The 25,041-nt window shown below is 35.3% G+C and overlaps 3 protein-coding genes across 16 annotated transcripts; 1 reads left to right on the forward strand and 2 right to left on the reverse strand.

Annotated features, from left to right (window-relative positions):
• Positions 1-524: 524 nt before the first annotated feature.
• LOC112741169 (transcription factor MUTE) lies at positions 525-13,732 on the reverse strand. 6 transcript variants are annotated; one of them, XM_025790035.2, is made up of 3 exons: positions 3,113-3,255; positions 2,004-2,396; positions 525-757 (listed from the first exon to the last, which is right to left on the reverse strand). In XM_025790035.2, exons 1-3 carry the CDS (start codon positions 3,206-3,208, stop codon positions 668-670), a joined length of 579 nt encoding a protein of 192 aa, XP_025645820.1. In that variant the 5' UTR covers positions 3,209-3,255; the 3' UTR covers positions 525-667. The 6 variants fall into 6 exon arrangements, 1 of the variants encoding a protein (XP_025645820.1); XR_003171385.2 differs by lacking the exons at positions 525-757; positions 2,004-2,396; positions 3,113-3,255 and adding exons at positions 11,534-12,489; positions 13,142-13,166; positions 13,305-13,732; XR_003813329.2 differs by lacking the exons at positions 525-757; positions 2,004-2,396; positions 3,113-3,255 and adding exons at positions 11,534-12,500; positions 13,142-13,166; positions 13,305-13,732.
• A 179-nt stretch (positions 13,733-13,911) lies between these two features.
• LOC112741168 (uncharacterized) lies at positions 13,912-17,539 on the forward strand. Of its 7 annotated transcripts, none has more exons than XM_025790030.3 (5): positions 13,912-14,053; positions 14,650-14,913; positions 15,214-15,412; positions 16,474-16,729; positions 16,839-17,539. In XM_025790030.3, the coding sequence occupies exons 3-5, from the start codon at positions 15,230-15,232 to the stop codon at positions 16,982-16,984; spliced, it is 585 nt and encodes a 194-aa protein (XP_025645815.1). In that variant the 5' UTR covers positions 13,912-14,053; positions 14,650-14,913; positions 15,214-15,229; the 3' UTR covers positions 16,985-17,539. The 7 variants fall into 7 exon arrangements, with proteins under 7 accessions (XP_025645815.1, XP_072069756.1, XP_072069757.1 ...); XM_072213655.1 differs by having other exon boundaries at positions 15,309-15,412; XM_025790031.3 differs by lacking the exon at positions 13,912-14,053 and adding an exon at positions 14,088-14,385.
• Positions 17,540-18,700: 1,161 nt separating this feature from the next.
• LOC112741166 (uncharacterized) lies at positions 18,701-23,298 on the reverse strand. Of its 3 annotated transcripts, none has more exons than XM_025790026.3 (7): positions 22,728-23,298; positions 21,622-21,704; positions 21,291-21,482; positions 20,792-20,896; positions 19,490-19,745; positions 19,304-19,381; positions 18,701-19,113 (listed from the first exon to the last, which is right to left on the reverse strand). In XM_025790026.3, the coding sequence occupies exons 3-7, from the start codon at positions 21,327-21,329 to the stop codon at positions 18,980-18,982; spliced, it is 612 nt and encodes a 203-aa protein (XP_025645811.1). In that variant the 5' UTR covers positions 21,330-21,482; positions 21,622-21,704; positions 22,728-23,298; the 3' UTR covers positions 18,701-18,979. The 3 variants fall into 3 exon arrangements, with proteins under 3 accessions (XP_025645811.1, XP_025645814.1, XP_025645812.1); XM_025790029.3 differs by having other exon boundaries at positions 21,622-21,757; XM_025790027.3 differs by having other exon boundaries at positions 21,622-21,817.
• Between the last annotated feature and the right edge of the window lie 1,743 nt (positions 23,299-25,041).

A 25,041-nucleotide genomic window follows, 5' to 3' on the forward strand; every position in this document is an offset into this window, starting at 1 on the left:
GAAAGAGAAAATAAGACACCCAATGAGATGGTGATATTTGGAAGCGTACTGACGATGAAAGAGTGGGGTGGAGTAAACGCAATTAGAGAGAGTTGGAGTATCTTTTCAACACCAATGAGTACAATGAGACGGTGATGTTTGGGAGGCTTAACGATGGTAAATCAGGTTAAAATAAATACCCAGTTCAAATATGACACATCAAAGAGGGTAACTTACATGTTACTTTAAAGAGGGTAGAATAGCATTCACCATATTATTTTATTCATTTTTAATATGTATTTTATTTTTTATATACATCTAATATAGTTGTAAGTAAATAATGAGATTTTAGAATAAAAATTATAGTAGTAGATGGAATCATTCATTCATCTAAGGCAGCAATAAAATAAAATGTTGATGAGTATAATAATAAGTGGTTTGGAATCATTCAGATCAGAGACGAAAAACCACACATACACAGCATGCACGATGCATGAATCATCATGATGATTGGCATGCGTATGATAACATATATCGATCTATTTTCTAGTGTCATGAAGTCTATGACAAACATAAAGCCCTACGTTTTGGTTTTTGTGCATGTCTACTCTCTCATGCACAGTTATATTTTATTTGACAAATGATTGGAAATAGAGTCTCTATATTATGTTGAAATGCTACATGATTATCAGAGCGCAGTGATAATAGCCTCTCTGCAGAAGCTTTGTTGTACTTCCATTGCTAGTTCCTCCAGACTCAGTTCACATTCCAGCCCTATCTGCATTCGATTATGCCAAACTTATATATTAACACTTTTTAACATAATTATTCAATTTAATGTGATATTAGTATGAGAAAAGTTTATATCTTATGTGAGATAATAAATAATCAAAATATAATGTAAAGTTATTATCTGTTTTAACTGCAAATTAAAGTCATTTACTCATATATAATATTATTTGTTGTTTTGTATTAAATTTTTTAGAGTATTAATAATTTTTATAATTTAAAAAAATTAGAAAATCAGCAGAATTTAAATTTTTTAGACTATAATTAATCAGTAATATTTAAAAATTTGACTAAAAATATATTGTTAAATTATTAAACTAAAAAAATAGATTGATAATTAAAAATATTAACAAAAAATAATAAATTATAAATTATGTTATTTTCAGTTTTCACTTGGCGATCAAAATTTTGGCATTAATATTAGGTAGTTTATTTATTATATGCATGACACGTAAAGTAGACACGTACTTTACTACCTACTACCTAGTAAGAGGTCACACTCACTCTAACTACCAACTACCAACAGCTTCGGTAGCAGGAATATACATACATTCATGTTATTTCATGCTGCACATGTACACTGGTTAGTACTAATCAACATTTTCAGCAAATTAACTAGTCCAATTCTTAACAAAGTTTTCTCTTGTTTTCATTCATTTATCGAATTATTATTTCCATATCAAAGACAGTTGATAGTTTTTTAAATAGAAAGGGAAAGACATCCATTACCGACATTGATCATAACCGTTAATAAAGCGATCCAAGTATCATTTCTTTACTTAATAAGCTTCCTTAATTGGACGATCAAACGTAAATTCATGAGTGAATATCCATGCATGGATTCGCCTAGTTCAAACAATGACTTTTAAGTGTATTTACTGAAGAGATATTAGGGGCTAATCCAATACCTAACATTTTATTTTTAATTAATTATTAAGATTTAAAATTAAAAAATTACAATATTAAAAAATTAAACTTATAAAGTTGCTAATTAAAAATTATTAAATAATAATTTAGTCAAATATATCAAGTCATTTAACGATTCTCAATTAATAATTTTATATTAAGACAATCTATGTAAATTTCACCTATTTTATTTGTATGAAACTCGTGTATTTACGTAGTTTATTTGTACAATATATATATATATATATATATATATATATATATATATAAACCTAATTAAACAAAATAAAAGGCAAAGTGATTATGAATTATTGAATGGATTTTGATACCTTAACAACAAAATGGTAGAGAACTGTATCCTCCATGCTACTGATGTTGAGATGAAGAACTTCGAAGGAAAGTGCTTCTAAAACAGCAATGATCTTTGCAACTTGACCCGGAATCCTGTGGGAAATTACTCTCAGGATCACATTAGAACCTGAGATTTTAACTTCCACATCCGCAACTGAAGAGTTGCAACTTGCTCCTAGTTCCTTAAAGGAACCACCACCCATTCCGGTGGGGCTATCGTTCTGCTGAAACGCCGGCTGCAGCGCTTTTGGGCTTGGGCCTGGGCTAGGGCTTAGGCTCTTTCTCCTTTTCTGGGACTCCAAAGCTTGAAGCACTTGGTGTAGCTCCTTGATGAACTCTATAACTCCCCCTATTATGGACGCTTGATCTCCCTAAAATCATTCATCAAAGAAAACAAACAACTAACGCCTTATAATTTTATCTCATATGAAGTTGATAATTTAAAATTGTTAACTAATTTAACAAGTTTGATTAAATTATCATCTAATGACTTTTATTAATTATTAATTTTACATTAAGTTAACTGCACCTAAATTTTTACCTTTATTTAAACTAATAACAGATGGCTAAACAAAAATTCAAAGGATATAAGACGCTTGTTAAAATAGTTTAATCATGAATAAATATAATTATTACTAAACAATTCTTAAAGTACTCTATCTTTTAGGTATAATTTTTTTGGATTATGATGTGTATATCAAAATCAGCCACTAAAGTCAGCCACCAGTGTAAAATATATGCTGAAATATAAATATATATATTGAAAATAAATTAAACCACACATGTATTTATACACAAATATATTGGTGACAAATTTTAGTGGCTAATTTTGGTGTACAAATAGCTTTTCTGAATTTTTTTTGTTAGCACCAAATTTTTTAGGATCTATTTTGATAATTAACTCTAAAATATAACATAGAAACAATAGAAATTTGATGATCTCAATACTTGGATAATTTAAAAGGATTGATTTTCTCATAGACCATTTAGATGCTAGAAAAGCCAAATCTTAAAAAAAAATATAGAGGGTTGAGCAAAAATTAATAATAGCACTGCATGATAAGTAAATAAATAAAAGAGTTAATACCCTTTTAATATAGAAAGATGGGGTTAAGGATCTCAAAACTTTGAGATGTTCATTCATCTGCTTTCTCCTGTTCCTCTCAACAGCTATGTGAGACATGTTTTTGGATCAAGGGAATTGTCAATTGTATATAGGGTTTAGCTTGTTTCTTTATGAGCTATAGTTGACTAGGAATCAAAGTGTGCGCTATTTATACACGAGTGAAGAGTCCTGAGAAGACAAGGAACTATGTATGTATGTTAATAATGTTATGGTTTGGTAATAAATGTCATAGGTTGCTTTCTCGTGAAGTATTCTTTAGGCATTAGTAGTAACATTATTATTTTTTGCACAAAAAAGATACACACACGCACACATACCTTGGGTTATAAAACATTACGCGTCTCACGCTTATGATATTGCGTACAATTACGTGCCCTCGTGAGTTAAAAAAATACCATCAACCTTAGCCTCAACCTTGTTATTCTTTTTCATTCTCATCACCTTTATTTCCCATGCATTCTTAGCTTCTTATTTTATTTTTATCTACTCCCTTTCATTCCTTCATGCATGCCTTGCCGAAATCTTCATCATTTTGCATCCAGCTACATACATATATACATAGATATATGTCCACCAAAAAATAGAGTATTTAATTAAAACAAACTTCTTTGGGTTAACTTGTTGAAACCTTTTCTCGAGGTGTATAGTGAAGGAATCCATTGTAGAGAAGCAAAATCCCATTTCTTAGTTAAATCATCGTCTTGAACACTCATAAAATTAAACTATAAGATTTAGTGTCAGCTAATATTTTGTGGTTGTTATTTAAATGCAGGTAACAGCATCTTAGATAAATCTAAAATGAAAATATCTTATATCTTATAATGATAGGATATATAGCCTCTGACTATTGTTATATGAGTGATGATTGAGAGTATTATCCTCGTAATTATTCTTTTAATTATTAAGCGAAATATCGGAGAATTAATAATTTTTTAATATTAGTTTTTTTTTTCTAAAGTTTGGAGTGACACTCGAATTCGCGACTTTTAAGTAAATATGAAAAGACTATATCATTTGAGTTATAACTCATTGGTATATTAGTTAATATTTTATATTAATATTTTTTTAAATTATTAAAATTTATTATACAAATAATTTTGTTAGTTAAGTATTGATAAAAAATAATAAATTTTTTTAGTCGTATAATATTGTTCAATTATTAAATATGTAAAATATAAAAAAAATAAAAATTAGCTATTATTAACTCAAATTCAAGATAAATATATATAAAAATATTAGTAAAGTAACTTTTTTCATTTCAAAATATATATGTCATTTGTAAAAAATATCGAAATCACAAAAAAATAAATAAATTCTCTCATTTTTTTAATTAAAAAAATAAAATTTGATCTCTAATCTTTTAATTTTTTTATATATTTTTTAAAAAAAATTTTATATTTTTTTTTTGGTATTATACGGGGCTGACGCCCAAGAAAAGAGAAACCTACATACAAACTAAACGGGGTAAGGTAGCCCCTCTTTCATCATCTCTGAGAATACTGAGAATCTCAGGAGGAGGTAAGTCCCAAAAAACATAGTCAGTTTCTGAGTTCATACTCAATCTAGCCAGGTAATCAGCACTTCTATTTCCCTCTCTATAAATCTGTACAAAAACTATATTCCACTCTCTTCTCCTCAGTTCATTCACTTTTCTGATTATGGGGTTAGGGTGTCTCCCCAACTCCTTCCCCCCATTTAAGAGACTCACCACTGCCGCCGAATCAATCTCAGCAATAATTCTACGAAAACCCATAGTCCAAGCCAAACTCAAACCTTTGTATACACCCCAAAATTCTGCATCAAACGCTGATCCTCTCCCAATTTTGTAAGTGAACCCCGCAATCCATCTTCCTTCTTCCGTTCGCAGGAGGCCGCCACACCCACTTGCTGGAGGAGTTCTCACCGCCGACCCGTCCGTGTTCAACTTGATCCACCCATGGGGGGTGGGTTCCAGCAGATGTTCCTCTTCATTTTTGCTCCTTGCTTCCCCACTTGGTAAGCTCTTCCCAAAGCCTCATGTATTTCCTTAACCTGTTTAATGATCTCATTGTGTGGTTGAGGTGGTCTTTGATATTGATGATTGTTTAATTCCTTATTTCTCCAGTGCCATAATCTCCAGCATGTAGTGATGAAAATGTCTTTCCAGTTCAAACCAGTGTCCGCACTCCATTGCTTCTTGAGGTTAGTTTCTATCCATTGCTCCCAATTAAGTTAAAAGAATTGAGGAATGAATTTAGTATTGATAAGTTTACACCAAATAGTTGAGGCTTTAGGGCAATTTCTAAGCACATGTAATACATCTTCAGTGTCTCCATTGCAAAGTTGACAGTTTTCATTACCCCCGAAAATTCTAGCTTTCCTCTGGTTGGTCATGATTCTTCTGTGCATGGCTGTCCATAGGAAAACTTTTGCTCTTTGTGGTCCCTTCCAACTCCAAAGGTTTATCCAAGTCGAATTTTCCCATTCCGGCCAGTTTGATAGAGCTTTGTATGTTGCACTAATAGAGAAGTCTCCATCTTGGGAGTGTCTCCACCCTCTTCTATCGTCCTCATTCTCAGCTCTGGGAGGGTTAATTTTAAGAATCTTCTCCCCTATATCTTGTGGTAAATTGTTAGTAAGTTTTTCCGTGTCCCACATTCCTTCTCCATTGGTCCACTCCCACACCAAACTTTCAGTGTCTACATTATCTGGGTCGCAAGCTGCTTCCATGAGAGGAGCTTCTCCGTCAATCCATTGATGTTTCCAGAATAGCGTAGACAAATCATTTCCTACATATTGGATGGTGCCATTATTGAACTTGGGCCAAAGCTTTGTGATTTCTTTCCAGAATTGAGAATCTGTAGTTTTTGAAGAGCTATTACTGTTTAAATTCCTCCCTTTACAATACTTGTAGGATAGAACCCGAACCCACAGTGTATTTGGATTTTCCAATGCCTGCCACATATTCTTCAAAAGGAACGCATCATTCATGGTGGTTAGATTTCTGAACCCCATCCCTCCTGCATGTTTTGGTTGACATAGAGTTTTCCAGCCCACTAAGTGCACTTTCTTTTGATTCTGGTCATCACCCTAAATAGAACTCCTTTGGAGCTTTTCCACCTCTTGGCAAATCCCTCTCGGAACTCTATCATGTTGCATATTGTAATTAAGGATGGGATTCAGCACAGAATGGGCTAAAGTAAACCTTCCAGCCAAGGAGAGGCATTTAGTTTTCCAGCCCTTAAGCTTGTTTTGAACCCTTTCCAAGATATCTTTGAAATTCTCTTTTCCAGCCCTTTTATTAGTTACCATTGCTCCTAGATATTTTCCCAGCTCTTTTTGCTCTCTAAAACCAGCCTTGCAAAGAATTTCTCTTTTGACTGCTACATCCATTCCTTTAGAGAAGATTATAGAGGTTTTGTCATTGTTGATTTTGAGCCTCGATGCCTTACAGAACCTCTCCATAACTTCCATGACATTTGTAATCTGTTCCATCGTTGCTTTCGCAAAAAGTAGTAAGTCATTTGCAAACATTAGGTGTGAGATCTCAGGTCCATCCCTTCCCACTCTGATTGGCTTCCAACGTTCCTTTTGAACTTGTTCTTCAATCAAATAGGACAGCTTATCCATGCATACCACAAAAAGGTAGGGAGACATTGGATCTTCCTGCCTCAAGCCCCTGATAGGATCAAAACTGTCTGTTCTACTACCATTCCAGATTATATTATAGCTGACCGAACTGATACAATTCATGATTAGCAAAATCATTTGTTCTGGAATTTTAAACTCATGTAATCTTTGTTGCACAAAACTCCAGCTCAACCTGTCATAGGCCTTTTCAAAATCTATTTTGATGGCCATGAACTGTTTCTTCCCCTTCATCCTCTTCATGATATGCATCATCTCCTTAGCTATAATTATGTTGTCTTGTATTCTTCTGCCTGGAATAAAACTGGACTGATGAATAGAAATCCTATTATTCAGATGGGGTTTGATTCTTTCCACCACTATCTTTGTGACCACTTTATAGCAAACATTACACAAGGCGATTGGTCTAAATTGTTTTATAAATTCTGGGTTATTCGTCTTAGGCACCAGAGCCAGGAGGGTTGCATTGCATTCTTTGATCAAATTCGGGTCCTTCCAGCACTTCCAAATAAAACCACAAAGCTTATTTCCCATGATCTCCCAATTATTTTTGTATATGAGGGATGGAAAACCATCACTCCCTGGAGCCTTCAGCGATCCAATGCTGAACACAGCTCTTTTGATCTCTGCTTCTGTTGGCCTGGCAATAAGGTTCCTGCAATCAACGGAGTTGAAATTAGAATAATTTAAATGCTAATTCTCTATAGGGACAGTGCTTACTTGTTCTTGATAGATGCTTCGAAAGTGGTTGATGACATGAGTCTTCAGTTTATCCTCTTCTTCTATCCAGTTTCCATCCATATCCCTAAGCTTGTGAATCTTATTCTTCCCTCTCCTTATCACTGTCTTAGTATGGTAATATTTTGTATTTCTATCTCCTTCTGCAATCCATTTCTGCCTTGATTTTTGCATCCAATAAGCTTCTTCTTTGTCTAGTATATCAGTGAGCTCCTTGTTGAGATTATGTTCAAGCTCTTCTAAAAACGGGTTATTGCCATAGGAATGACTTCTTTGAATTCCAGCAAGCCTATTTAAAATTATTCTTTTATCTTTAAAGATATTGCCAAAAGTGTCTTTATTCCACCTTAACAGATCTTCCTTCAAAGTATTAAGAGCTGGCAGCAACTCATAGTTCTTATCCCAACTCGACTTCAAACACTCTTCAAAATCAGGGTGAAGAGCCCACATGGCTTCAAAACGGAAAGGCTTGTCGCTTCTCTCCCTTCTAGTTTCGGAATTTCTGATAAGTAGGGGGTGATGGTCAGAATTAGTTCTTGCCAGCACTTCAACAGTAGCCCCATGGAATCTAGTTCTCCATCCACAGTTGGAGAGGGCTCTATCGAGTCTTTTAAAGACCCTGTCATGCCCTTCCCAGCGCGGACCCCTCCAAGTAAATCTGGATCCTATAAAACCCAAATTTACTAGCCCACAGTCATTTATCCATTTGGCAAAAGCCCTGCAAGCTCTGCTGTCCACCTCGGCTCCCCCTTTCTTCTCAGCACCCTCTTTAATCTCATTAAAATCACCTGCTATGAGCCAATCTCCCATTAAATGTTTAGAAATATTAAGAACTTTCTGCCAAAGTATTCTTCTTTTTTGACTCTGAGGACTAGCATAGACAGCGGTCATGTACCACTCTTTTTCTCCTTGTTGTTGGATTTTCATATGGATATATTGCATATGAGTTTCAAGGCAAGTGATGGTTATATCAGATCTATTCCAACAAACCCAGATGCCTCCCACAAAACCTTGAGCTTCCTCTACAATGAAATGAGAGAAGCCCAATTGGTGAATGACTCTTCTAGCAGTATCATCACTACACTTAGGTTCTAATAAGACAACAATATCTGGTTTACTTTGTTTCATGATCTCTTTTAAGGTGCGTCTAAAAGCTCCACTAGCCGCACCCCTAGTATTCCAAACCAGGCTAATCATGGGAAACAAAAAACAAGTAAACAACAAAAAAAAAAAAACAAACCACAACAAAGTCACATCAGTTGATTTGCATTTCAGTGTCTCGAAGGGCACTGGATTCAGGCGTAGTAAAGTCTATTCCCGCAAGCAGAGATAGGTTAGGGTCCTTCTCCAAGTTCTCCAACTCCATATTATCACCTCTATCTTCCACAATAGACATAGGATCTGGTGGTCTCCCTTCATTAGGTGGATTTTGCATGGTAGTTTCTATTCCTTCTTCCGCAATGATTTGGGATGAAACAATATTTTCCACCCAATTTTCTTGGTAGTGAACAATGGTCATTTCTGTATCTGTCTCTGTAGTCATTTTCTGTATTCCTCCCTCTATTTTCTTCTCTATTTTTTCGGTATTTGGTTGATCTATGGTTGTGTTTCCTGTTTTATTTTTATCTTTGTTGTTGTTGTGTTCTGCTGTATGTATTTTTTTCCTGCTATTCTGATTGTTTGTTCCTTCTTTCTTCTTTTCAGGTTGTGTGCTGCGCTTGTTCTTCATCTGGCTGCTCTCTTTTCCTTTTTCCTGGTCTCTTGGTTCTTCTGGTGTCTCTTCTACCCTTTCTTCTTGTCCTTTTGCTGTTTCTTCCTCTTGTAGCACCTTAAACCTGGATTGGTTATATTTGCTTTGATTGTCACCATTAGTTTTGCTTGTTTCCCCATTTATCTTAGAGCTCTCTCTTCTATTTCCCCTCTCATTTCTTCTTGGTCTTTGCACCACCATCCAACCACCATAAATATCATTAGTTTCTTGCACCACTTGTTTTCCTTTATCTAACTTGTTATTACTCTCTATTTTGTCAGTGTTCACTTGCAGGTTTTCTTGTTGATTCTTCTCCATATTGGTTTGTTGTTTACCTTGATCCCCCTTTGAGACTTCCACTCTATCTTTCTTAGTAGGACAGTTAGCTTGTTCATGATCTATCTTTCCACAATTGAAACAGATTTGATGAATACCCTCATATTCCACCTGATAAACTTCCCCATTTATCATATATTTTCCCATCAAAGGTTTTGTTACATCCACCTCAACACATACTCGTGCAAACTTGCCTCTACTCCTTTCAGCTGTAGTATTGTCTACTTTTACTGTTCTTCCAGCCAGGTTGCCTATCTTTCTTAAGATGGTTCTGTCATACATCTCTATAGGTAAACCTGGTAATCTTATCCATGCTGTTACCTTGTCTATGGATGCCTTTAACGGGTTGAAATTAGGCTCCCAAAGTCTCACTGTAAGGTAGTGGTCATACACCTTCCATGGTCCTTCTAGTAAAGCAAAATCAAAATCCTCATTAGCATAGAATTTAACTAGGTAGTAGTCATTAGTAAGATCTATGACATCTATGGTTCCTTTCTTGCCCCACATATTCACTAGCCTCCTCTTCATTGCTGCATATCCCAGTCTTCTTCGTAGGAGCTTCACTATCAAAGTGTCCCACCAAGGTTTCCAGAGTTTTCTCTCGGTGTTTTCACTAATAATGATATTAAATAATCCACCTTCCACTTCTTCTACTATGATTCCCTCTTCTTCGAGCATACTTTCAGTGCTTGGAAGGTTTTCATCCTCTCCTAGCGTTTCTCGTTCCTTCTGATTTTCCATTGGGCTTCCTTTAACCATTTGGGCGAAAGTGCGTTCTGTCCCATGAGACTTATCGGTAGCATCCTCTTCTTCATACATCCAGTCTTCAACTCTTGGGACAAGGATTTGGGTTCCCGAAAATCCCTCTCCATCCTTTCTCACTTTCTTCTTACTCCTCTTGAGCTGGTCCTGTTCTTCTGGTGACGGACGATGGTCTTGTGGACCCCCGCCTGGGTCTCCAGCACTGAGCATCTGAAAGAGAAGCTTCTTCGATTCAGAGATGTACGGAGAGAAAAACCAACGGCTCTTTTTTGATGGCTTATATCTTGAATAAAAAAATTTTTATATATTAGTAAGAGATTATATATATTTTTTTAAATGAGAAAATTAAAAAAAAAATTAAAAAGATCCATTCAAAAAAACTCAATATAATGATCCAAATCTGGCCCCTTTGCTTTCATTTTTTTTTATCTTGAGTTTTTTCCGTTTACGTTTTTATTTTTGAGTTGCAACGTGTAATGGGTCTAGCAGACCCAATTAGCCTAGATATACTTCTTTGGATTTACAGTTTTACACTAAGCGTGTCAATAAGGAATAGTAAAAGCCAATGAGCCTGGCTCTAATGGCATTTCTCTCCCCTCCCACCTCAAGGTCTAGGGTTCAAACCCTAAAGAATGCAATTGAGAAAAAATGTGATAAAATATGTGAAGAGTGTGTGGGTGTGTTGTGTACCTAGGATTGGGGGTTGTCCAATCCATTGGAGTACCTAGGATTGGAGGTTGTCCAATCCACCGACCAAAAAAAAAAATAGTAAAAAAGTTAACACTAAGTTGAGTTAGTCTAATAATTAGTTTATTAATTTATTTAATAAGTATTAGAGTTTGAATTTCGTATTATATATATAATAATTCATTAGCCAACAATAAATCCTTAAATAAAATTCAATATTGTGGCGAATTAATCATTGCTCTATCAGACTGGAAGATACTGTAATAACAAAAAAAAAGAAATAAAATTAAAAAAAAATATGAAAGAAAGAGAATACAAAAGATATATAATAATTTAGAAAATATAACATTTTTAAAAGTATCTATAACTTTTAAAAGTAATAAATATGGGTATATGAAATTTTAATTTTACTAAATATAAAAAGGTTAACATATACTTTTTAAAAAAATTAAATATTTTTTTAATAAATTTTACCAGTTAAATGGAAGGGTGTAATATAAATTTTATTGAAGGGAATAGCAGTAGCAGGTATAACACACTATGGAGGACTCAAGCTTCAATGTACACAGTACAATAACAGAATCAGTATAATAAAGAAGAGAAGAAAAATTGTGAAGGAACGACATTAGAGACAATCCACGCTCCTCATCCAAGGACCACATCACGCTAACGAACGTATTTCTCTAACCACCTATTAGTAGTTCTCATTCTTGCACTTCTTCTTGGGCCTTGATTTACCCCTATGCTTGCCATCTGTCCTTGGCTTGTAACTAATTCCTCCTCCAACATATGTGGCTCTAAGGCATGATTGTTATTACTATTTTATGTATAGGTAGCCTGGTTAACCTCAACGTGCTCTGCCTTCTTCCCATTCGTTACATTACCCCGCTCATCAACAACAACCTTGTCCTCAAGGTTGAAATCAGGATAAGTATGGCGCAAATCATCAGCACTCTCCCACGACGTGTTGGCACTCGGCCCCTGACCCCATTTGATCCGCAATTGAATAATCTCTTTACCATCTTTGATGACTGTTCTCGTACCCAGAATCTCTTGCGGTTCCAATAAAGGACCCAACTCTGTTGTGCATAGAGGAAGGGGGAGATAATGGTCAACCTTCTCACCCCTAAACTTCTTTAAAGCTGATATGTGAAACACATTATGAATCTTGGCTTCAGGAGGCAGTGCCAATTTATAAGCCATGGCACTAAGCTTACGACAGATCTTAAATGGCCCGAAATAGCGCATCGCCAATTTTTTATGCTTCCTCAAAGCAACTGAATGCTGTATATAAGGTTGAAACTTCACCAACACGAAATCACCCTCTTCAAATTCAACCAAACGTCACTGCTTGTCTGCAACTTAGATTTTGGTTGACATATTTTGCTCAACTTTGCTTTTCGCTGACCATATTTGTTAGCTCCTTAGGGGAAATTGCCTACAAATGACCTTAGATAAAGTTTGGACAGAGCAATTTTATCAAGGATATTACTAGGGGTATAGAATATAACAACAGAGTTTGATGATTAGATTATGGTTTCTCACAGCAGAGGCCTAGCATAAATGGCATATCTGTATGTAGTTTAAGAACCCATAATGTGTGTGAGTGAAGGGTGTGTGCGTAGTGTATAATAACCAAAAAATAAAAGATTATGGTTTCTCAGATGACAGAATGGACAGCCACATATATCAGTACTCTTCATTTCCATCCTCCTTCGAAGAAACTTGTAGGCGAAAATACTAGAACTAGTTTCAATTTACAGCTCTGTAGATTATTGTCCTATTAGATGGCACTTATCTTGGCTCTTTGGAGAGAGGGGAAAAAAAGACGACAAACAAGAATAACAAAACCTCAAACTCACACAAACTAAGTATTAACTACTAAGATTTCTATAGCAGGAAACCAGAAATAACTACAAACTACAAATATAAAGGTATTCATCGAGTGAAAATTCTCCCCTTTTATCTTTGGCAATAATTGCAATAAACAATTGTAAATAAGTTCCTGAATAAGCTTCATTGATGTCGAAAATCCATTCATACAAGGGCTAATCATCCTAAATATCAAAACGGTGGAAAGGCATAGTTACCTTCTTCAAGCTTATATTCTAATACCTGAATATTAACCAATCAATGAAGACAAATGTAGAATTGGTAAAAATGTTGTCCAGAAACACAGAAGAGCTAGTAAAAACAATGGTACACCAAAAAAAGGACCTTTTTTACGATAAACATGAATTGGATATGACTTACTTGCGACGTATAGGTTTCTCTTTGTAATTCTTCTTCGACGCAGTCATTGGTGTAGTGTAATTTTGTCCGGGGTTGAAATCAAGTTGAAATTCCCAATTCGTTCGAAAACTCCGTGGTTAGGGTTTTACGCTTGAAGCTGAACCAAAAAGAATCGTGAAGTTTTTTGGAGCAAACTTAAATTACGGTTAGGAGTGTGCACGGGTAGCGGGTACTCGATTACCCGTCCGAACCCGAACCGAACCAATTAAATTGATTTTGGAACCGATGGATAATCGGGTCCAACCTAAACCAAACCGATGACATTTACTAATGATTGGTTTGGGTATCGGTTTTAGGGGCGCGGAAGCCAAACTAACCCGTGAACCCGATCATAATTAATTAAATAAAATATATATACCCTAATACTATCTCACTAACGGCGCAACCATGGAGTAGACCCAGAAAGTAGAAACCCTAGCAGAGGCGGAGCTTTCTCCTACCACGCAACCAGCTTCTCCAATCTTCATCGCTTCTCCATTAGGCTTCAGGCGCATCGTCTTCTCCACCTCGTCCGTGGACCATCTGGTGCATCGTCTTCTCCATCGTCTTTCTGGTAGCGGCAGTGACGCAGCAACCAACTTTCTCTCCGTTGTTGGCGTCTCAGTCGGTATCTCTGTCAGCATCGTTGTTCGCGGTTCCCTCTCCAGCAGCCAGCTTCGTCTTCAATCAGCCGTTCCTTCTGCAGCAGCCAGCTTTCTCCAAGCTCCAACGTCGTCTTCTCTATAATTTTTGGGGAATGTTATATGTTAAAGTGTTAACTGTTTTATTTTCTGTTTAATTTTTGAAATTATACATTCTTAGTTGTTGTTGAATAAAGCAATCTTGATCACTCTGAAGCAATCGTGCTGTTCAATTTTTTAAATATTAATAGAATCTTGCTCTTATGTAAAAGCTAGATTTGATTTTGAACTGAGGATTTTCTATAAGCTAATTTTGATTTTTAACTTTAAAAATATTATGCTATTCATTTACTATTATAATTCATGGTAGCAGATAAACGAAGAAAAAATTGAAAGAAAGCTAGAACTGAATTTTACTAATGGTGAGATTTAGATTTGTATTAGCGGTACACACTATATATAAGTTAGTAACTATGAAGAAATTATATGTAAACTATACTCTGATTAGTTGAGTAATTAAATGAATACTCTGCAGTGTTATATTTTTTATTGTAAACTTCCATTTTGGGGACATAATGCTTGCAATGTTAATAAATACTCTGCAGTAAGGTCTTTCAATTGTACTAATTGGTAATAGCCACACTGATCTTTACGTCTAAATACTCTTTTAAAAACTTGGGTGACAGACTGGCGAAGAAGCAGGTGTCACAACGAAAGGTGACATCGACTGACAAAGAGGAAGGAAGTTGTTTTCACGAGTCACGACTGGCAGTGGCGACGCCGATCAGAACGCGAGCAGATTTGACGATGAGAAATTGAGAATTTAGAGCTCCTTCCACTTCGATTCGGTTACCTAATTTAACTAATTTCTCCGTACAAAACTCCGTTTCCATTTTACGGCGTTTACCGCCATGGAAGCCACCGACGACGTAGAATCCCCCACACCGATTGTACGAAACTCCTCACATCTTTCTTTATTCCTCAATTTTATATCATTATTATTCTTAAATTGATCTAGCTATAATATTTGATATAGTAGCATTAGGCAAAGAATTTGAGTAGGGTTCACTAGAATTTCCTTGTTTATATGAAGGTATTGGTAAGTGAACTGGTTTCCTTGCCACTGCACAAAGATATTAATATAGTGAATATGTATTTGATCAACCTTAGGTCAATCTGTATTGGTATACTGGAAATAATTTAGTAAATTGGGAAAAGCATTGATTTGGGCCCATTTCCTTTTCTTCTAGGTTCCTGAAGATAACTATGAAATGTGTTTGCCTTCACCATCCTGAGTTCATTCAATTATTAGTTTCATTGATATTATCTAATTTCCTTTACCAAGCCTCCCCAAAGTTAGCAGGAACTGTTAACTGGGGTACAACAACTGTTATTGGAATATTTGATGGCATGTTATACGGCGGTAGCAAGGAGGCAGCTGCTTCTGTTGTAAGTTCTTATTACAAGAGGCCTCGATTCCTTTTTCTTCATTTTTCCCCCATATGGCTATGAGAGTGTTTTATGCTGAATACAGAACGGGTGTTACTGCTAACATCCAAACTACAATCATGGATTTCATTCTTTACATTATAGAATTCAATGTTGCGTGTAACTCCGTGTATGAAAGTGATCTTCTTTTGCATACTGTTAGATGTGTCACGAATAACACTTTGGTGTTGATGTCGAAAGAAATTTTTTTTCCTTTTTTGTGGATGCAGAGGATTTATTTTCCTTGAAAAACTACTTGTATATAACGTTAAGCTACCTTCCATAACATGGTAAGAAACTATTTAGAGTTAAATGTACTTGAACTTTATCTTTGATATTGTTTTTTCATAATCCAAAAAATGTTAGAGTTTTTGCTCAATCCTTCTTGCTTGATGAGATTTATTTTCTTGGGGAACTAGTAATATCAGAAGGAAGGTGTAAACCAATCCATTAGTGTACCATAAAGATGTCAAAAGATTGTCTAATCCCGTCAACATTCTAATCCCGTCAACAGGCTAGCATAAAGATATACTTGATCGATTTGTAGGTTTTCAAGAGCTTAAGCTAAAAAAGCTGGAGTTGTTTTAATTTGTTGAATTGCAATTGCAGTACAAAAAATAACTGAGTACTTACTTTCTTAAATGAATGCAAAGATGTTTCTGTTTTGTCACAATAGATAGTATATATCCTCTTTATTCATGTCATCTAATGTGAAGTTTCACTCTTTTCTACTATTTGTATAAGCTTGTTTTCCTTTTAATGCATTGCTATGAAGTTGAGGAGATAAATACCTGACCCACTTCAATAATCAATAGATGGAATGAATGCTAATATCTGAATACAAAAATAAACCTTACTAGCATTTTCTTTAGACAGAGAAACAAAACCCATGAACATAGTGCTATGGTTTATGTTTTCTTTGTTGATTAAACATTCTGTTGTCAAGTATGTGAAGGCGGAGGTTTTATTTTTTATTATCCAATTTTAGTCATGGTATTTATAAGTTCCTAATGTTTTGCTAGAGCAAGGACGCAGAAGTGACATTGAAGCTTGGAAGTACAAAAGACAAACGTGAGCAATATCGTTTGATGAGAGATGCTATGGAGAAACGGTTCATTAGGGTTACACGGGGCTCAATAGTAGGAGGAGTACGCCTTGGAATGTTCACTGCTGCATTTTATGGCTTACAAAATCTACTTGCAGAGCAGCGAGGTGTGCATGATGTTTTTAATGTTGTTGGTGCCGGTTCAGCTACTGCTTCAGCTTTTGGTTTAATATGTAAGAAATGATACTCTGCCACTAGACTCTTTATAACATGGACTGAATCACAAAAAAAAATTCATTTTTCATTCATTTCATTGTATTAATAGATTGTTTCCCTTTGTAGTGCTAGGATCACTACGTTGGCGAGCTAGGAACATGATGCTAGGATCAGTTTTGGGATCAGCATTTTGTTTTCCTCTTGGTAACATAGCTATATTTCTTGATACTTTGTCAGCTCAGATTGTCGATGTGACTTTTGCAGATGCATAAATTTCATATATAATATGTTGTGGAATATAATGCTGTTAGAATTAGAAGCATCACTTGATGCTCAATCTGGTAGCAATTTCTCATATTCAACCAAGTTTTCACTATATTTGTTGAAAGTCTTGTCTCATGATACGTTGGCAAGTTGGCTCCATTTGAAGTTGATAGAAAAAGCTAATGAAGGGAATCAAGCTGCAAATGAAAACTTAGATAAGAGAGACATAAAAAGTGGAGTTAGTGCTGCAATCGAAAGGCTTGAAAGCAATTTACACAAATGGAAGCTATTTGGCTACACAGAGGAATGCCTTCTTGTTTCTATTTTTCAGGGTGGTCAAGTAATCATGCAATGGAGGATGTGACACCACTGGGAATGGCATTGATGTCCACTTAATAGGAGAAAAAGTTGTATTAATTAAATAATTTTGTTGACCAAGTTGAGTCACACAGTTCTTCCATACGAAATTATGATGCTATTATTAGTTTGTTATTATGTTTTTAGTCTTGTTATTATGACTTATGAGGCTATTGTGGTATGAATATCATCTGTTGCAGTGCCAATAGTATCTTGGGTCAGCCTCTAAGCTCCTAGTTTCTAACGTGTCTTGAGGCAAAATCATACGAGTGAAATTTGCGTTATTGATGTGGCCATTGACTTGTAAAAAAGTTTAAAGTGTTGTGATAAAGATATGGATGATCACGTTTATCATGGGTGGCTATCTTTTTCAATGCTGAAGGAATCTTTTTCAAGACAAAATCAAATTAATTGAGAGTTGAAAATGATGTGCTCGTACATGTATAAATAGTGATAGTATGGCATGAGTATTAGACACACAGTAATAAAACATTCCATTTTCTCTCTTTTACTGTAATATTCTTCTATGCTAATAAACTCTCTCTCTCTCTCTTTTATTTTTCTGTAGTTTTAAGCTATATAACAACAACAACAAAGTTTTGTTTCACTAGGTGGGAGGTTTTAAGCTATAATATTAGTAAATAGATAAATTACTTATATTACAGTGAGATAAGAGTATATTTATATTTCTCTATTTTATATTCCTTATTTATTTATTTCACAACACGTTATCAGCACGAGATTCTGATCAAATTTTTAGAAGACTCAAGTAACAAAGAAATAAGGAATATAAAATAGAGAACTATAAATATGCTCTTATCTCACTATAATATAAGTAATTTATCTATTTACTAATACTATAGCTTAAAACCCGAAATAAGGAATATAAAATAGAAAAATATAAATATACTCTTATCTCATTATAATATAAGTAATTTATCTATTTACTAATATTATAGCTTAAAACCCCCACCTAGTGGGATAAGACTTTGTTGTTGTTATATAGCTTAAAACCACATAGAAATAAAAGAGAGAGAGTTTATTAACAGAGAAGAATATTACAGTAAAAGAGAGAGAATGAAATGTTTTATTGCTGTGTCTAATACTCATGCCATACTATCACTATTTATACATGTACGAGCACTTCATTTTCAACTCTCAATTAATTTGATTTTGTCTTGAAAAAGATTCCTTCAGCATTAAAAAAGATAGCCACCCAAGATATACGAGATCATCCATATTTTTATCACAACACTTTAAACTTTTTTATAAGTTAATGACCACATCAATATCGCAGATTTCACCCGTATGATTTTGCCTCAAGACACGGTAGAAACTAGAAGCTTAGAGGCTAACCCAAGATACTATTGGCACCGCAACAAACGTATTCATACCACAATAGCCTCATAAGTCATAATAACAAGACTAAAAACATAATAACAAACTAATAATAGCATCATAATTTCATATGGAAGAACTGTGTGACTCAACTTGGTCAACGAAATTATTTAATTAATACAACTTTTTCTCCTATTAAGTGGACATCAATGCCATTCCCAGTGGAGTCACATTCTCCATTGCATGATTACTTGACCACCCTGAAAAATAGAAACAAAAAGGCATGCCTCTGTGTAGCCAAATAGCTTTCATTTGTGTAAATTGCTTTCAAGCCTTTCGATTGCAGCACTAACACCACTTTTTATGTCTCTCTTATCTAAGTTTTCATTTGCAGCTTGATTCCCTTCATTAGCTTTTTCTATCAGCTTCAAATGGAGCCAACCTGCCAACGTATCATGAGACAAGACTTTCAACAAATATAGTGAAAACTTGGTTGAATATGAGAAATTGCTACCAGATTGAGCATCAAGTGATGCTTCTAACAGCATTATATTCCACAACATATTATATATGAAACTTATGCATCTGCAAAAGTCACATCGACAAAGTATCAAGAAATATAGCTATGTTACCAAGAGGAAAGCAAAATGCTGCTCCCAAAACTGATCCTAGCATCATGTTCCTAGCTCGCCAACGTAGTGATCCTGGCACTAAAAAGGGAAACAATCTATTAATACCATGAAATGAATGAAAAATGAATTTTTTTTGTGATTCAGTCCATGTTATAAAGAGTCTAGTGGCAGAGTATCATTTCTTACATATTAAACCAAAAGCTGAAGCAGTAGCTGAACCGGCACCAACAACATTAAAAACATCATGCACACCTCGCTGCTCTGCAAGTAGATTTTGTAAGCCATAAAATGCAGCAGTGAACATTCCAAGGCGTACTCCTCCAACTATTGAGCCCCGTGTAACCCTAATGAACCGTTTCTCCATAGCATCTCTCATCAAACGATATTGCTCACGTTTGTCTTCTGTACTTCCAAGCTTCAATGTCACTTCTGCATCCTTGCTCTAGCAAAACATTAGGAACTTATAAATACCATGACTAAAATTGGATAATAAAGAATAAAACCTCCGCCTTAACATACTTCACAACAGAATGTTTAATAAACAAAGAAAAGATAAACCATAGCACTATGTTCATGGGTTTTGTTTCTCTGTCTAAAGAAAATGCTAGCAAAGTTTATTTTTGCATTCAGATATTAGCATTCATTCCATCTATTGATTATTGAAGTGGGTCAGGTATTTATCTCCTCAACTTCATAGCAATGCATTAAAAGGAAAACAAGCTTATACAAATAGTAGAAAAGAGTGAAACTTCACATTAGATGACATGAATAAAGAGGATATATGCTATCTATTGTGACAAAACAGAAACATCTTTGCATTCATTTAAGAAAGTAAGTACTCAGTTATTCTTTGTACTGTAATTGCAATTCAACAAATTAAAACAACTCCAGCTTTTTTAGCTTAAGCTCTTGAAAACCTACAAATGGATCAAGTATACCTTTATGCCAGCCTGTTGACGGGATTAGACAATCTTTTGACATCTTTATGGTACACTAATGAATTGGTTTACACCTTCCTTCTGATGTTACTAGTTCCCCAAGAAAATAAATCTCATCAAGCAAGAAGGATTGAGCAAAAACTCTAACATTTTTTGGATTATGAAAAAACAATATCAAAGATAAAGTTCAAGTACATTTAACTCTAAATAGTTTCTTACCATGTTATGGAAGGTAGCTTAGCGTTATATACAAGTAGTTTTTCAAGGAAAATAAATCCTTTGCATCCACACAAAAAAAAAAAAAAAATTTCTTTCGACATCAACACCAAAGTGTTATTCATGACACATCTAACAGTATGCAAAAGAAGATCACTTTCATACACGGAGTTACACGCAACATTGAATTCTATAATGTAAAGAATGAAATCCATGATTGTAGTCTAGATGTTAGCAGTAACACCCGTTCTGTATTCAGCATAAAACACTCTCATAGCCATATGGGGGGAAAATGAAGAAAAAGGAATCGAGGCCTCTTGTAATCAGAACTTACAACAGAAGCAGCTGCCTCCTTGCTACCACCGTATAACATGCCAGCAAATATTCCAATAACAGTTGTTGTACCCCAGTTAACAGTTCCCGCTAACTTTGGGGAGGCCTGGTAAAGGAAATTAGATAATATCAATGAAACTAAATATTGAATGAACTCAGGATGGTGAAGGCAAACACATTTCATAGTTATCTTTAGGAACCTAGAAGAAAAGGAAATGGGCCCAAATCAATGCTTTTCCCAATTTACTAAATTATTTCCAGTATACCAATACAGATTGACCTAGGGTTGATCAAATACATATTCACTATATTAATATCTTTGTGCAGTGGCAAGGAAACCAGTTCACTTACCAATACCTTCATATAAACAAGGAAATTCTAGTGAACCCTACTCAAATTCTTTGCCTAATGCTACTATATCAAATATTGCAGCTAGATCAATTTAAGAATAATAATGATATAAAATTGAGGAATAAAGAAAGATGTGAGGAGTTTCGTACAATCGGTGCGGGGGATTCTGCGGCGTCGGTGGCTTCCATGGCGGTAAACGCCGTAAAATGTTAACAGAGTTGTGTACGGAGAAATTAGTTAAATTAGGTAACCGAATCGAAGTGGAAGGAGCTCTAAATTCTCAATTTCTCATCGTCAAATCTGCCCGCGTTCTGATCGGCGTCAAGCTTATATTCTAATACCTGAATATTAACCAATCAATGAAGACAAATGTAGAATTGGCAAAAATGTTGTCCAGAAACACGGAAGAGCTAGTAAAAACAATGGTACACCAAAAAAAAAGACCTTTTTTACGATAAACATGAATTGGATATGACTTACTTGCGACGTATAGGTTTCTCTTTGTAATCCTTCTTCGACGCAGTCATTGGTGTAGTGTGATTTTGTCCGGCGTTGAAATCAAGCTGAAATTCCCAATTCGTTCAAAAACTCCATGGTTAGGGTTTTGCACTTGAAGCTGAACCAAAAAGAATCGTGAAGTTTTTTGGAGCAAACTTAAATTACGGTTATGTCCTTCCTATAGACAGACAAACAGATTCAGTAGTAATTTAGTAACAAAAGATTTAGACGCTGATAAAAATGTTATCGACAAACAAAAATTAAGAGGATTAATTTTGACAAAAATGATCAATTATCAATTGAGTTATCTAACGTTAAGGTTAAACGTTGATGTGTTAGTTAACAATTATTTATAATTACAAAAGTTATTCATACTTTTAATTTTTATAATTTTAAAAATACTCAAATTTTAATTTTTTAAAATTTCTAATCTCCTTTTTGAGTTAAATTTTAAAGTGATATTTAAACTTGCAATCGCATATCAAGAATCAGGATTTCACACCAAGAATCAAGATTTCACACACAGAACTTTCAGTGTTTATCTCAAGGTTGCGAGAACGGAACCGGTCGACTCATTAAACAATAATAAAATTATTAAAAATTCGATATACAATTTTAAATATACAAATTCAATAATTTCTAAACTAACAAAATTCAAAATTTTTATAATTTGACATAATAACTTGTTCATGTTTTATCATTAATTATTAATTAACTTATAAATTATAACAAAATAATCGGCAAGAATTCTCATTGCAATAAAAATTTAGAATCACATACTTACACGTACACAAAAATTCAAACCATAAGCAACAAAAAAATTCAGAATCACAACAAATTTCAACAAAAATCTTTCAATCAAGTATTCAACAACAAAAACTCAGAATACTGAAAACTCAACATCCAAATCCAGAGAATCCAGAAACAGAAAAACTAACCAAAACAATCCAAACTTAACACGCAAAAAGTTTCAGAATCACATAAGCAACAACCCAACTCAGGACCCAATCCCAACTCAGAATCTAGTACAAAAACAAAACTCCGAAGCCAGAATCTTAGAAATTGAAACTGAAGAAGCAGTGGCTTACCGGAGATACAGCGAGGGAGGAACGGCGGTGACAGAGTGAGCTCGGAAGCGGATCAGCTTGCGATGGCGAGGCCCCGAGCAGAGATTCCACGGCGAGGCTCCGGGCAGAGATTAACGGAGGAGAGGATGCGCATGAAAAGGATCGAGCAACCGTTCGCGTGACGTGGAGGAGAAGAGGATCGAGGACGACGACGACGGTACCCTCTGTCACTGCCGACGACGACGATGACGGAGGCGGGCTTCACGACGAGCACAGAGACGGTGAGGAGGAGAAGAGTGGCGGCGGCTGGGGGGTGACGGTGGCAGGTGGGGCTTCGCGTTGAGCACAGAGACGGTGAGGAAGCGAAGAGTGGCGGCGGCTGGGGGGCAGACGGTGGCTGGTGGGGCTTCACGACGAGCAGGCGGCTGCGGGCTGACGGTGGCAGCGGTGTTTACTCTGATAGGGTTAGGAAATTAGGAATTTTGGTGAGAAACTGAGATTCTGAGAATGTGAGAGTGAGAGAGAAGGGAGAGGGGGTCGCCGTTTTGAAGCCGAAGGGGAGAACCGGGCCTTCAAAAAACCCGTCCAGTTCATTGGTTAATTGCCGGTTCAATTGATTTATAACCGATTTTTAAAAGACGGTTTTAGAGGTCAATTAGATCGGTTAAAAGATCGGTTCTCAGTTAATCCGATTAAACCGAACAATTCAGTATGATTTTTAGAATCTTGGTTTATATTTTCTTCCTCCACAAGAATCAGAAATTCACAAATTCAAATCAACATTATACAGATTCATAATCAACATAATCAAGGTTCTGAAAACCGAACCGGTCATCGAACCGTTCTCGTTACTGGTTTACTGATTTATAGGTTCAATCGGTTCGACCGTGGTTGAACCGAAAAAACCGTTTTATAATAAAATAATAAATAAAATATAAATAAATACATTAAAACATAATTATAGTTTAATATAAACTTTAAAATATCATCCAAAATAAAACCAGAATGTTATGATCTCATTCAAATACAAACTCAAGTCAAATAACAAAAAGAACCAACTAAACATAAAATGCCAACATCCAAGTTTGTCATCAATCATATTTATTCATATTCACAATTTTATCACATTCATTCATATTCATAATCCCTTGCCTTATTCAACAGCACAAAAATTGAATTCAGTTAACCATCAATCTCTTATTCATAAAACACCTGCTCTAGAACATCAGCAACAGCATCCTCTGCTGATTTTGCATACTTCAGATATTCATGTGGCCACTACATGTTACTATTTAATAATATTAGGAAGGGTACTAGTTATGCCCAATAGAATTACTTAGTCTTTAAAGAATATAGATAAGAGACTTTTATCAATGTATTAAAGGAATTAATGAATTGATATTGAACTTGGTTCAATTTGGAGTTTCTCTCCCTAATTCATGGAAGGAGTTCTAACATTGGTGCTCCCGCTGAGAGGTTTCTTCCATTTTTCATGGAAAAACAAATAACTCAACAATCTGAAAATACATTTCCAATATTCAATGAGAAAGATGGTTATGGATGGACACCTGAGGAGCAGAGATTCATAGAGGTGGAAAGAGGTTTGAAAGGAAAAGCTCTAAGATGGTTTCAGTTATGGAAGGCGCTCAATCCATTTGCCAATTTGAAAACATTCGAAATTGCTGCTGGAAAATTGAGTGGAAAGAGATTAAAGCTAGACTAAGGCAACAACGGCAACCAAATCTCAGCTATCAACAGAACAAGACTCGCAGCAGCATCAACAGAAATTCAAGAAAAAAGAAAGGCCGAAATCAATGTAAATTCAGATTCAACAAGCAATTTAGCAACAAATCCAACAACAGATCACAAATTCAATTTCACAAGATCAGTTCACAAATCAACAAATCCAGAATATGAAATTGACGAAGAAGAAGAATCATATTTCAATTTTGAATTTCAACCACAACAACAATATGAAGAATTAGACAGAAATTGCAGATCAAGCACGAATTCAAAATTCAAATCCAGAAATTCAATAAAAAATAACTCTAAATCCAGAAAATCAAGTACGCTTTTATCATGGACTCTTCAGCAGCGGCTTTCGGCGGGGTGACTTCTCCTCTCTCGCAGCTTTGGTCTCTCATGCTTCCTTCCTCACGTGACAGCGACGACGATGGCTTTGCGCAGCTCCAACAAACCCTAGCAGCGGCGATGATGGATTGGCAGCGATGGAGGCACGACGGCGACGCAGCAGAGGCTCCCTCCTCCCCTGCGGTGGCTGCGATTTTCGAAGGCTGACTTCGTGACGGTTCGTGGCTGCGCGCGAATAGAGCTA

This window comes from Arachis hypogaea, chromosome 14 (assembly GCF_003086295.3).
Source record: "Arachis hypogaea cultivar Tifrunner chromosome 14, arahy.Tifrunner.gnm2.J5K5, whole genome shotgun sequence".
In the NCBI taxonomy this organism is placed as follows: domain Eukaryota; kingdom Viridiplantae; phylum Streptophyta; class Magnoliopsida; order Fabales; family Fabaceae; genus Arachis; species Arachis hypogaea.

Bases quoted from the DNA above. Each gene is read 5' to 3' on its own strand.
- LOC112741169 (XM_025790035.2), bottom strand. From the start codon at position 3,208: ATGTCTCACATAGCTGTTGAGAGGAACAGGAGAAAGCAGATGAATGAA. The intron at 2,397-3,112 runs GTATTAACTCTT...GAATGATTTTAG, and splicing joins CATCTTTCTATATTAAAAGG to GGAGATCAAGCGTCCATAAT. The intron at 758-2,003 runs GTATCAAAATCC...AATCGAATGCAG, and splicing joins TCTACCATTTTGTTGTTAAG to ATAGGGCTGGAATGTGAACT.
- LOC112741168 (XM_025790030.3), top strand. From the start codon at position 15,230: ATGAAATGTGTTTGCCTTCACCATCCTGAGTTCATTCAATTATTAGTT. The intron at 15,413-16,473 runs GTAAGTTCTTAT...ATGTTTTGCTAG, and splicing joins AGGAGGCAGCTGCTTCTGTT to AGCAAGGACGCAGAAGTGAC. The intron at 16,730-16,838 runs GTAAGAAATGAT...TTCCCTTTGTAG, and splicing joins TTCAGCTTTTGGTTTAATAT to TGCTAGGATCACTACGTTGG.
- LOC112741166 (XM_025790026.3), bottom strand. From the start codon at position 21,329: ATGGAAGCCACCGACGCCGCAGAATCCCCCGCACCGATT. The intron at 20,897-21,290 runs GTACGAAACTCC...TTCCTTTACCAG, and splicing joins CAGAATCCCCCGCACCGATT to GCCTCCCCAAAGTTAGCGGG. The intron at 19,382-19,489 runs GTAAGAAATGAT...TTCCCTTTTTAG, and splicing joins TTCAGCTTTTGGTTTAATAT to TGCCAGGATCACTACGTTGG.